The sequence below is a fragment of the Pelobates fuscus genome, chromosome 4 (assembly GCF_036172605.1).
Source record: "Pelobates fuscus isolate aPelFus1 chromosome 4, aPelFus1.pri, whole genome shotgun sequence".
Lineage (NCBI taxonomy): Eukaryota > Metazoa > Chordata > Amphibia > Anura > Pelobatidae > Pelobates > Pelobates fuscus.
This window is the reverse complement of record NC_086320.1, coordinates 66822711-66836552: the sequence shown is the minus strand read 5'-3', so window position 1 is coordinate 66836552 and position 13842 is coordinate 66822711. Positions and strand designations below refer to the sequence as shown.

The following is a 13842-nucleotide window of genomic DNA, read 5'->3' as shown; positions in this document are numbered from 1 at the left end:
TAAGAACCTGTCATGAAGGGTTAATGGAAGGGCACGTAGATAAAGTACAATGGAATGTCAGATCCTGTTGGACGCTGGCAATTAATACCCACATCTATTGATCCAAGTAGAAATAAACTGGAGTGAATGTGAAATGAATGAATGGATTTTATGACAAAGAAAATATGATGTTCAGAAATCAGCCATTCCTCCTTAATGGAACAGTATAGTGTTGGGAATACATATTTGTATTCCTAATGTTATTTCGCCTTGGTCACCATTTGAGTTACTGGCCAGTGCTGACAGAGTTAAAAGAGGTATTTGACTTGCGCTTTATTTTTTTTAAATTTTTTTTTTTTTTTGCAGTGCTGGTTTTCTTTGGCCTCTTTGGCTGAGATAATCAATGTTGATGATTTCAGACAATCCAATATTTTCCCATACGACCGCATTGGGAGGCTAATACGCATGAGTGTCACTATCAGATGGTCTCCCTGAGAGTCTCATTCTGCTATGTCACTGATGCACATCTAATGGATGTTCTAGTAGGTTAACTCTGCAAAGTAAACCTTGTTATACCTGCAGGACGGCACATAGCACCCAGACCACCTCATTGAGATTGGTGCCTATAGTGTACCTCTAGCACTCCAGTCACGTTTAACAGCCATAGAACCCTAGTTTGGAAACCATTTTGCACATGGAATGGCTTGCTGGTGGTGAAATCACAGAGGTGTTAGTGTAATATGTAAAGTAGTTGATAAGATGCCAGTCTCTAATAATTTAATGACCAGTCTGGATAATTTATAGAATTCTTTATTTATTAATATCTGGTATTTATCATCATTATAACAATTGATCAGGGGAAGCTTATTTCTGTAAGAAGTCTATTTGATGATTAATCCTCAATTATTTTAAATATATAACTTGCAAAATGTTTGTTTAGGGAGTTTGACCAGAGTGTAGGTAAATTCTGGAAAACGTCTGGCTATTTAATTAAATGCTAAAATACTCAAGTCAAGTTGCTCTGTGCTAAGAAATGGTTTATACTCTTATGGATGAACGTATAGCTATGGTCTGCGATGCAGTAGTGTCCTTGGATAGATTAACCTGGCTCGTGGACAGTTCAGACCCCATGGCTTTTGTCTTTGGGGGTATATATTCCACCTTGGCTGACAGTCTCCTCCCTCTGCCCATCCTAAATTCTCCTCTTCATTTCCAGCCCTATTCCTCAAGGCTTTTAAAAAATGTATTTATTTTTGTGTGTGTTTCTACTCTTGGGCTATATTGATACTAAAACTGTGTATATTTTCTCATTTTTTGATTCTATTAGGAAATGGCCCCTCAGGAATCTGTTTGTCTTATATGTTGTCTGGCTACCGGCCATATTTGTCTCCAGACGCTGTGCACCCGAATTCAATTCTTCAAAGTAGATTAGAGGAAGCGAGACACCTCTCTATTCACGAACAGGTAACTTAGATGGCAATCAGCCACAAAGCCTTCATTGATATTGATAACTGATATTTGTGGGATACACCTTTAAAATGATTACGATCTTAATATTTTTGTAAATGATTTTTTTTTTTTTAATATTTGAATATTTTTTGGGAAAGAAAATATTTAAAAAAAATTATCCAAAATATGACATTGTTTGATATGCTTATCCACAAATATTAAATACAGATTTATGGTTGTAAATGCAAATAAATGTTTATTTTTGAGTGCAGTGCCTATGTTTTCATACTAGGGATGTTCCTTTGCCATTCTAGTCTGAAGCAGTAAGTGGTCTTAGTATCTGCTAGAAAAGCCACCATGTGATAAAATGTGGTCAATTATTTTATTCATAGACCTCCAACACAGTTTATAGTAGAATGCACATGTGCATACACCCGGAAGGGGAGGGGAAGGCTGCGTCTTACCCGGTGTGTTACTTAGTGTGACATTTAGTAGCCTACAGAAGAAGTTTTAAATTGAACAATCGCACTCCTATAACAGCTGCAGCTTAATGAAGTTGTTATAGGGGCAGGAGAATATAGGGGTTTCCTTACCTTAATAGTCTGTTACCAGGGGATGGACACTTTTGGCCTTTTTTAGGGAGCAGGGAGGTTTGCTGGGTGGCTGATGATGGGCTGAGAGCATCTGTGCTGCCAAACCTTCCTGCTCACTTTGCTGGCTGGGCGGAAAGAGGAGTGGAAGCACAGGTATCCAGTGCCGGAGAACCAACTTTGGGGTTGAACCACTGGAAAACCGTTTACTCCCCAAGAAAAGATGGCACCAGACACTACTGCCTCTAAAATAATGTCATTGAGCTAAAAATGTTATGGGGTGAAAGATGGTGATGGTCACCTGTTTTTTTAGAAGTTGAAAGCACACACTAGGAAAATCAGACTACAGAGTGCACAACAACAACTCATTAATGAGGGATGGACGTTTGTGGTTTGTGTTAGGAATACGTCTTTGTATTCACAACTCTAAAATGTTCCTTTAAACGATACAATATTATACACATTCTAAATGTGAAAGGGCAGTCTCAAAACAACTCAAACGTGTTTTTTTTTTTTTTTTTTTTTTACCCGCAGCCCCTCCCCTGGGGGATGTAAAGAGTTAAATTACCTTTTACCCGATTCCAGAGCCGATGTCCCTCTTATCTGGGTTGCACTCATCCGACATCAGCCAGTAGAGGGAACTAATGCACATGCGTGACTTTCCTTTGCTGTTTTTCCTTGACTCTGGACGTTCTCATTCAGATCGTAAGGATGTCCAGCATCGTTTCAGAGTCAAACTCTGTGAAACTCCAGGAAGTGCCTCTAGTGGCTTTTTAGTAGACCGCTGCTAGAGGCAATCTTAGTACTGCAAAATAAACATTGCAGCTTCTCTAAAACAAGACTAGAGAAGGGGGACAGCAACACTGCATCCAGACCACTTCAATGAGCCTATAGAGTTCCTTTAAAAATATACATTAACCTCTTAAGGAGCATTGACTGATTCCATCATAACCAAGATTTTAGAGATTGTCTAATGGTGGCATAGCTGCGAAGGCTAAATAAGCGCAACATTACACACTGTCTTTAGGGACTGGGTGGTGGTTTACTGCATTAAATATGATTGATCATTAAGATGTTTTGATGGGGAACCTTCAAAGGGGGTTATGTGGGCAGCCAATCACACAATATCTGGTCTTGGTTCAGCTGTAATTAAATGCATAGTTAATTGTAGGACTCCAGCATCCAATGGTCAACATAAACCTTTATTGACTGCTAATTTTCGAGTATGTTTAGGCTATTCCCCTGATAAAGGAATATTGAGATGTAATTGTGTAACCTACACCATGACTTTAAAAATCCACTATCCCAGTGTTGCAGAGACCTTAAGCAGGAAATGTACACATCATAAATTAAAGAGGAACTGTATCTTTTGGCTTGGTGAGAGTTTCATAATTGTCTCAACACCATAAATGCTGTATAAAGGTTTGCTGTTGGACTTTGTGAAGCAAAGGCAAGTTTAAATCCCTTAACTCCATTTTATTTTCAGATCTTGGTGCTTACAGATCCCCATGGTACCAGCACATGTGCATAGTTGGACATCTTGTAATGCTGTGTGCACACAAAAGGTGCTGTTACAGTATATGCAATAAAAAGAAAAAATAACAACTGGGCACTTTTTTTTATTGCTTTTATTATCTGTCTAATAATCGTATTTTTCCTATGTGTTTGCTCACAAAAAGTTTACTCTGGGCCATTTCACAATTTTTGAGCAACAACAATTTTTAATCTTCTCTTCTATGTATTTTGAAAACTAGTAAAAAGAGGAAGTGTAAATATAGAGGGCTTATAATGATTCATATTTGTACATTGTACATCCCATTGACTCGTGAACCGCTTCTTGTCAGACTTGGTTCCCTCTGCACAACATTGTAGAGCAAGAAGATTAAAAAAAAGAATAATAATAAAAAATATATATTTAAATTTGTTCTGTAGCGCTGTACAATGGATGGCTAACAGACACTTACTTGTAACCAGACAAGTTTGACGCACAGAAACAGAGGGGTTGAGGGCCCTGCTCAATGAGCTTACATGCTAGGGGGAGTGAGGTTTAGTGACACACAAGGTAAGGGTAGAAAAGTAGGTTTCTAGGATAGTATTCACTGAGGGCTCAGTGTTTTGTTTTGATGACAGTTGCAGGAGAGGAATCCGTGTGCGGGGAGGAGGGAAAGAGACGTCGGAGTCAAAGAGAACACCTAGGCAGCGAGCCTAAGAGATGGAGCAGATGGTAGGGCCATTGACTTGGAGGGCCACAAACAAGGGAGTAGCAATATTTGAGGGAGGAGAGACCAGACGTTCTGTTTTGGACAGGTTCAGGAAATGAGCAGCCATCCAGTTAGAAATAGCAGAGAGGCAGTCAGAGACACTAGTCGAGAGATGGTGAGAAATGATACTGGAAGCCAAAGGAGCTGATGAGTTTACCAAATGAGGCAGTGTAGATTGAGATATATATATATATGTGTGTGTGTGTGTGTGTATGTATGTATTTTTTTAGTGTTAAATTAATGGGGCTTCATATGGATAATTCTCCTTTTTTAACATGTAAGGAATGGCAAGTAGAGCAAACAGACGTTGTGGGCAACAACCTCACACATTCTTCTACAGATCACACTGGATATGTGATGTGTGTTTGTGCATTGGGTCCTGGCCTATGATCTCAACGTTCTCCAGGCCTGTACTGGCCCTTGGTGATTATTTTCCAGTAGACCGTAGTGTCTGGTGTGACCAGGTTACAATTTGATGATTATGTATAATGTCCCTGTAGGTGTTTACCTGCGACTGCAAGGTGTTATGAGACCATACATCCCAAGTGTCCCTATTTAGGTGGGGCAGTCCCCATTTTGTGCCCAAATCCCTCTTGCCCTCCTTTTCTAGAAGATCCATATTGTTGGTGTATCTGAATATATAACAGAGCTCCACAGCAATAATACTCACAGTAATGTGTTTTTAAACTGTAATGTGCTTAGAAATACATTGTTCTTGTTCTAAATTACATTTTAGTTTAATAAATTATTTCTATGTCACTTAAAAATTCTTAGCATAGTCACACCCCTAGAATGAAAGTGTCCTCTTGTCCATCTGTAATGCTGGGGGGCAGATGAGAAAACTTCTGATATTCAAAACTTGCGGCAGTGGTTGCAGTGGAATTGTGGAAAAATTGTCTGTCTCTTAGGCGAGCACAGACCTCTGTGAATGCTGTCTCACACTCTGCAGTCCATATTCATGGACAATGCAAGGATATATATAGGATGTCACAATTCCAGCAACCTCAATGTGGCAAATTACGTGCTTCGCGCAAAACGGACCATCCATATAGAGATCTGTGGGATTTGTGTACGAAAAAGAGAGGCTATTAAATGCCTACTGTCTCCAACCAAAACTAAAAGGCGCCAGCCCTCGTCTGCTTAAAGAGACCCTATAGGCACCCAGACAACTTCATCTCATTGAAGTGGTCTGGGTGCACTGTCCCTGTCCCACTTAGTCCTTAAGGCTGTCTCTAGTGGACGTCACACCACTTCCTGGATGCTAACGGACTGTAGGTTCCCTACTAAATGAGGACATCCCGCAGCGTCCGTGAAATCCCGATAGGAAAAACATTGATTCAGTGCTTTCCTTTGGGGAGGGCCTAATGCTTTCCAGCACACGTGCATTATGCCCACCCTCAGATGACGGCAGAGGACCAAACGACACCTAGGGACATTGGGTAAGTGACTAAATTTTTTTTAATATATATAATAGATCTCTGATATGCGAGCCGGCAGGGAGGGGTGGAGATTTGTATTCCTAACACTATAGTATCCCTCTAACAAGTTCAAGTTACTTCCCTCTATCATGGCAAAAGAGCAGGCAAATCTCAGAGACTCATATTTAATGCGAAAGCTTTTAAAATCTCTGCATACTTCTATGTTCAGCATAAGTAACTTTTCTTAATCGTCTCCGCTGTTCTAATAGGATTTGGAATACTTGTCTGAAGGTCTAGAAGGTCGCTCAACCAATCCTGTGGCTGTTCTCTTTGACACTCTTCTTCATCCAAATGCTGATTTTGGGTATGATTACCCATCTGTTCTGCAGTGGAAGCTGGAAGAAGAACACTATATTCCTCATATAGTTCTCGGTAAAGGACCTCCTGGTGGAGCCTGGCACGTAAGTTACCAATTAAGAAAAAGAAAGTAAACTATGTAAATAATTGGTGCTAACTGGTTAATGGGGGAGTAACGCCAGCTGTGCATGAGCCTATAATAACCATATAATCTCTACGGTATGTGGACAACATAATAGAAATGTCAAGGTCTAAACACAATCTGTCTGCTAATTTCCAAGACTGCATTGTACGTATTTCTGGAGCTTGTTTCTAATATCAAACATTCTATTGTGTGTTATTTAGAACATTCTGTAAAAGGAGTGAGAAAATACAAAATCTAGTTTAATTGGACGTTTGCTAATAAAATGTATACAATAAATGGAGCTAAGGCCAAATTGAAGAGAAAATTTAAGATTTACGCAACTATTGTAGTATTAAAAAAAAAAAAAAAAAAAAAAGTTTAAATGGTGAGAAGAACTACTTAATGTGTTAACACTGGTGGTACAATAAAAACTTGCATATTGCTACCCCATCATTTGCTGTGTTTGATTAACCCCTTAAGGACATGTGACATGTCATGATTCCCTTTTATTCCAGAAGTTTGGTCCTTAAGGGGTTAAATCTGTATTGCATATTATTGTTTGAGGGCAAACTATTTGCAGAGCTTGATTTTAAATATTAAGATCCTGTGTTCAAAAAGGAAATTTCTTCAATTTTGTTTCTGCTAGGATATGGAAGGATCCATGTTGACACTTAGTCTCGGAGATTGGATGGAGTTACCAGGACTGAAATTTAAAGACTGGGCCCTGGGTAAAAGACGGTATGTCATTGCTGATTTTAGTACCGCAGTTTAACATGAATGACTTTATTTTACCACTGCAATGCCACCTAGGCAAGACATTTTAACATAAACAAAGAAACCAAACTTGGAAAACCAGGTGTTGGTTTCATAGTAGAATACTACATCTTTCCCCGCTCCAACTTTGATAAACCTTGCCATTTGAATGCTTATTCTAAGATGTTTTACTCCTTTGCGTGCTAGTAAATATTGTTACTGGAATGTCCGACTGTCCCTTTTTTGTAGATCTTCATTATGTCACTTTTTTCTTTTTTTCCCCTATTCTTCCCCCTCCCCCACCCTTTTTGACTTTCATAGTTTCAGTATTTTGAGACTGTGTGTGATCTACACAATTTTAATGGAAAAAACTTGATTTCAGACATTTGTTGCGACTGATTTATAAGCTAGAATTTTGACAATTATTTTGTTTTCTTGTTCTGCCCCCACAGGAATTTAAAGACCGATCGAGCCACCCCTGCTGAAGTAGCTTCTTATTACAAACATTATATTAAAATAATGGGTCTCCAAAGAAATTTTATTGACAACACTTACATTACCTCTGTAGTAAAACCTTACAGAGAGCAAGAGGAATCTACAAGTCAAGGAAATGGAGTGGTGGTTGCCTCTGAGGAACCTCAGATCAGAGAAGGAAATGATGAGCCAGTGCTAAAGAAAAATTGGGAAATTCAAGGCTACACAAGAGCAGCTGATGGCTCTCACCAGCCCTTTTGTCTTTTTGCTGAGGCAATAGCTCTTGCAACGGGAACTTTTGATTCGCCAGCTCGACTTGGAGTGAGTGGTGAAGATCTGCCTTACGTTTCACACTGTGTTGCTGAATTCGAGGCTGCTGTTAGCAAAGGGAAATTAGGTGGATCAGTCGACCCAGTTTTGATAGTGGGTGCTGGGCTCACAGCAGCTGATGCAATTCTTTGTGCTTATAACCATAACATTCCGATAATACATGCTTTTCGTAGAAGAGTTACTGATCCAAGTTTAATTTTTAAGCAGTTGCCAAAGAAGCTGTATCCTGAGTACCACAAGGTCTATCATATGATGTGCATGCAGTCTCATACCACAGCCTCCAACTTGCACGCTTCTTATACCAGCTTTCCGGAGCATTGTGTACTTTCGTTTAAGCCAGATATGAAGTGTGTCCTTCAAGGTACCGGTGGATTAAAAAAAGTCTTAAAAATATCCATGGCTCTAGTTTTAATAGGGTCTCATCCTAATCTATCCTTCCTAAAAGAGCAAGGTAGAGGTTTGGGTCATCACCCTAACCAACCCATCACATGCAAGGGTAATCCTGTAGAGATTGATCCATACACTTATGAGTCGTCAAAAGAGCCTAATCTCTTTGCACTTGGACCACTAGTTGGTGACAACTTTATCAGGTTTCTAAAAGGCGGTGCTCTTGCCATAACCCGTTGTTTGGAGACGAGACAAAAGAATAGACATCGACTTGCCGAAAGTGATGGTGTGTCCTAGATACAGGAAATTGCCCATGCTTTTCTGTTGAAATTCATTCCCATGTATTATATAAGAGATCTGTAGACCTGCAGATTCCATCAGTATGTGTTTTTTGGCACAGTGCAAACTTTGTTTCTGGATTCTTATTCTTACGCAAATGAAAAACCTAATGTGCTGCTTTCTGTAGAAAGACATGCTGTTTTGTAGTGGTAAACCCAATTTAGTTTGTTCATGAACAAACCTATTTTGCATAGTTACCAACAACTGGATTTCTAGTGTAAAACTCACTTTTACATTCATAGTTTTTTATTTGGGAACATGAGTTTAGTTTGTTTGGGATTTTGGTCAGAATATGCATATCAGAGCCCACAACACTTAGAGGTTTTTTTTTGTTTTTTTTAACCCCTTAAGGACACACGACATGTGTGACATGTCATGATTCCCTTTTATTCCAGAAGTTTGGTCCTTAAGGGGTTAATTGATAAGTGCATTCTAGGAGTAACACTAACGGTAAATAGTCTTCTATGACTCCTTAAACATGTACAATTCATTTTGTTACATTATAGTCCGTTACCTGTAAGGGAGCAATGAAAGTTTATGACAAGTTCTCGTAATGGTTTACAGTGTGTATATAAAGGTATTAATCAAAGTGCTCTTATAAAGATATCCTGACAATGTGATACTTTTTGTATTAATACTAGAATTTTGGTTTAAAAACAAAACAAAAAACCCAAGCACTTAATTGTACACTTTTTAGGATTTCTTTTTTTTAAAGTGCAAGGAGATAGACTGCCCAGCTAACCTGTGCATCATGCTCCATCTAGGACCTACTGTGTGTATTTAAAGTGCATTGATTTTAGCACTGAATGTGGCACTTACATACTTCATACCTTTTCCTTGTAGGTAATGTAAAGCCTGCACGTTGTTGCCATAAGAGTTCTGTTAATAAATACAGAACTTTAAAATTGACTTACGGTAACTTTATCTTTTTCTTGTCCCCCCTATCGATGTTACTGTTATATTGTACATTGATTTTGATTTCTACTTTACCTGCATGGTGATTGAGTGGAAATCACGTGTTTACTCTCAAATTTGTTGTGTGTGGGGTTTTTTTTCCCTCTTCTTCTACAACATTATCACTTTTCATCTAGAACAGTGGTTCTCAAATCAGTCCTCCAGACCCACCAACAGTCCAGGTTTTGTTAGCATCTCCATTGGAATAAAACAGGGAAATACATAAATCCTGGACTGTTGGTGGGCCATGAGGACTGGTTTGAGAACCACTGATCTAGAACAATCATCCAGGGCTATGGTTGCCTTGGCTCCCTCTCCTGTCTCCAAAAAAGAAATACATTTAAAAAAAATCCACCAGCAGCAAAATATATAAAAGTAAGTAGAATAATTTTGCATTATAGCTGCTAAATAAAAAGTAGTTGCAAACAAATGTTTAAAAGAAAAAAGTGAAATATTATATTAACAGTAAAAGTCTTTTTTCTTTTTTTGTATTGGAATCTTACCGTTTCCATTTTGTAGGGTATATTGAAGAGAAACCCATCTAGGGCTTCGTTTTGAGTTCTGTTAAACCAGAGTCAAAATGACTGCTTTGACATCTTGCCCATGGGATCTAACGTTGTATGTGCATGTGTAGTAAGTACTATGACTTGCTTCATGGAATGTATGCAGTTTGGGGAACCAAAGACATTGGGGTTCAGTGTTTTTTATTGCTAAGATCTTGGTAATGGGAAAAAAGATTACTGCTCAATTTAAGGCTATCACTTGGCATATATGTGCTTTGATGTAACTGGGGTTTAAATGTTTGTATTAGGGAGTAACAAATGAATACAATGAAAATACATTTAATAGGTAACACACATTATCAGATCACATACATTGCAAGTGATATAATAATATCTTGGCACCTTCATGGAGTTGTCTACAAAAACCATGAAATTGGATGGCAAATCACATTGTGCATGCTTGCTTTGGCGTGTGTGGCAGAAACTTCCCCTAACTGATAAAACTATCATCATATATTGATCGATATTAAAACTAAAGAGCTAGGCCACTGATGGTGATATACGCGCCTAGCTAAGGGTGCTTATTTGCCTTATACCCTCACACAACTATATCTCCTACCTCATGTCACCTTTGTGTAATAATTAGCTTTTTCATGGAACACTAATTTGAATTAACTGCTTTGAACTGGATAACCGCTTTTAACAACAAAACAATAATTGTAGGGAGTTGTAGATCTTGATGCTTAAATATTGTCCCATTGTCTTTGATGCTTACAGCAGTGATTACCATGGTAACCTTGGAATCAATTTTTTTTTTTTTAACTGTGTTCCATGATGCATCATGGGAAACTAGTTTACAGACCCTTTTTAGAGGTAAAGCTACCCATCAAGTATATGAAAGCATCTTTTATTTTATTAAAATGAGCTTCAGATTTTTTTTTTTTGGTCAGCCAACTTAGTTAACTAAACGGCCAAAGGACACTATGCTCCATGTGTCTATTCAGTTGGATTTCCTCTATATAAAATATATATCAATATGCAAGTAACATTCAGTTTTAATGAACTGAATAGAAGCATGGCAGAGCTTTTGATTGGATGAAAGGTCATTGGAATGGGACTATATTGATTTTGGTGGCTAAACTAACAGTTTATTAACTTGGAAAGTTGTGATTTGAAATGGTCATGATGCTTGTAGTATGTATGTAATGCTGCACATACAGTGATATTTATTGTTGCAGCAGGAGATGTAATCCCACCCCTGGCAGTGTCATTACCAAGTCTGAAATGAGGTCTTTGCTGGTTAATGTCAATTCTGTGCATATGTTATGCATGGATAGTCATTTGTTGGCTGAGAGTGCTCTGCTGATGCTCTCAGCCAATGAATGAGCAGCAGGATTGTCTTGGGTATCTGCAGCTCTGCATAAGCTGGACACAATCAAGATGTCATTGTGGGGCCCAGGTAAGAAGGCAAACCATTGCAAAACGGTTTGCCCCAATACAGCTCCACGGCACTTATAACATTATAACCACGGCAGCTCTCTGTAACAGTTCACAATATGGCAGATTATAGGGATCCTATAGACCCTTAGACCGCTTCCTTTTATTGAAGTGGTTTGGGTGCAGTGTCCCTGCCCCTGTCCCCTTAACATTTTAGGGTTAAGAGTGCCTCTACTGGATGTCTACCAGTCAGCCACTAGAGATGCTTCCTGCAGTTTCACATAGTTTGACTTAGTGAAATTACTCTGGATATCCTCACACTTTGCACGAAGACAGCCAGGGTCTTGCAAAATCCTATAGGAAAGCATGGGAAAGGCCTAATGCGCATTGGGTTCCCCCTCACAATGTCGGAGGAGACTGAGCCAGGGCAGAGGGACTTTGGTGCTGGAATCGAGTAAGTGTTTAAAGGGGTTTTAACTCTGTGGTTGCCAGGGGGAGGTGAAAGACTGTAGACGGACACTATAGTGTTAATACAGCTTTTTATCCTTAAAACTATAGTGTTCCTTTAAGACTCTCAAAAAATTACAACCAGCACTTTGCAGATGAACAGACAGACTGAATGGTCGACCAGCAACAATTTTTCTTTGTTCCAATTTTAAGTTGTAAACCGAACAAGGCTGGATCATTGATTTAATGCCGAACAGTCCATGGGATATTGTGGGTGGGAGGATAATTAACAAACCTCAGTACGATTTTGATTATTCCACCGTTAAAACACATTTCCACTGAATTCTTACAGGCATCTCAGCCACCATGACTGTTTAAAGACAACTTGAAGAACTTTTTTTTTATTTTGATGATTGATTGAGATCTATTTACATGGCTTACGTTTTTACAGCACTTTGTATGTGTGTTATCATACTGGCTTTTTTTGATAGCAGAGCACCACCTGTTAACACCAACTGCTAACTTAATTTAAAGCTTAACAAATTTGAATTTTTGTGGTTTATTATCCAATAAAGATTTTGCAGAACTTCTACTGTCTCAAAATAGCTAAATGGGGAAAGGCTCACCAACTTTATTTTGACATAAAATTTGTAACTTCCTTAATTCTCCACAATTCCCAGTTTACTAAATAAAACCACTCAACTTTGTTCCATCATACACACGTCTGTCTGATGTTCAAAATTTTTTGCTCATAGCAGGCACAAGTATTTTTTTTTCTTTTTTTCCGAGTGATCTATGATTTCAGAAGGCTGTAATTCTGACATTGCCAGGGTTATTTATTAAAGGGAGAATTTTAAGTGAATTTCAAATTTAAGGACAGACTAGAAACATGAAAACAGAATCGATTTCTAATTCAGCTTTTTTTCTTTTCAAAGTGCTGTCTATTTTCATTTTAGTGATAGCCCTGTGTATGTGTCATAAAGCAATATCTCTAATATTGCCTTGAAGTCTGTGTCCCTTGTAATTTGATTGCATGTGGACTCCTCTGCGTTGAAACCCATTACCAACCTCTGTAATCGTGCAAACTGGTTAAAATTAATTTCCCCACCTAGAGTCTGACTGAATTACTATTAGCAGGGTTACATATTGGCAGGGTTTGTACGCACACTTGCACTTTTCTAACTCTGTAGCAAATGTCCGTTTTTGTAACTTTAGACTCCCAAAAAACTATTACCAATGAGTTCAATGCTATAATGGTTTCTCTGTGAAACGTCCATGTTATGGTTACAAAATGTTGTCAATCCTTTGTAAGTAGAATTGAATAATCTGTTAAGATGCTGTTTGTGACAATTTGCTGTGCAAAATATGGTGGTTGAGATTCAAATTTATATTATGCAACATAAAATTCATATGAAGAATAAATTCTAATTATGAAATGTTTCTGCATTGTGTTGAATGTGTAACAAGTTATTATACATGCGCGCGCACACACACACACACACACAAATGTACAATTAACAAACCTTGGTCCAGTACTTACACACAAATTGTACTTGACCTAGTGTAATCTCTCGCTAGTGTGTACAGTTGCAAAAAATAAATAATAAATACTCAACAGACCCCTTCAGTGCTCTACATTGTGCAGCTCTAGATTAAAAACATGTACAAAATCTACAACAGGCGTATACTCAAATGTATCAATTGCTTGTTCTCCCCATACAGTAACCCTACCCATACAGTAACATTGCTGAGTTTTATCTAGACATTGATAGGCATGTTAATTTAAAGCAGTGTTCCCAACACTCTGGCTGAACTACAATTCCCATGATTCTCTGGCTATTTCATTCAAAGAATCATGGGAGTTGTAGTTGTTTTCCACACTCTGGTTGGCCAGAGTGTGGAGAACCCCAGTTTAAAGGAACACAAAATGTTTATTGGATGTACCCCAAATTAAAACCTGAATGAATTAAATTATGGATCTTTTTTTTTTTTTCTTCCATTCTTGGATGCTGCCTTTGCAAACCCTCACCTTCTTCCCCA

The 13842-nt window shown here is 38.4% G+C and overlaps 1 protein-coding gene across 1 annotated transcript in view; it reads left to right on the top strand.

The window, feature by feature from the left end:
- The window catches only part of OSGIN2 (oxidative stress induced growth inhibitor family member 2), a 17824-nt gene extending 9059 nt beyond the window's left edge, over positions 1–8765 (top strand). The window contains exons 3-6 of the mRNA XM_063450334.1: positions 1307–1443; positions 5967–6158; positions 6825–6916; positions 7384–8765. Of these exons, the coding sequence (XP_063306404.1) occupies positions 1307–1443; positions 5967–6158; positions 6825–6916; positions 7384–8419 (1457 nt within the window). The 3' untranslated portion in view covers positions 8420–8765. The remainder of the gene's footprint in view (positions 1–1306; positions 1444–5966; positions 6159–6824; positions 6917–7383) is intronic.
- Positions 8766–13842: the final 5077 nt, after the last annotated feature.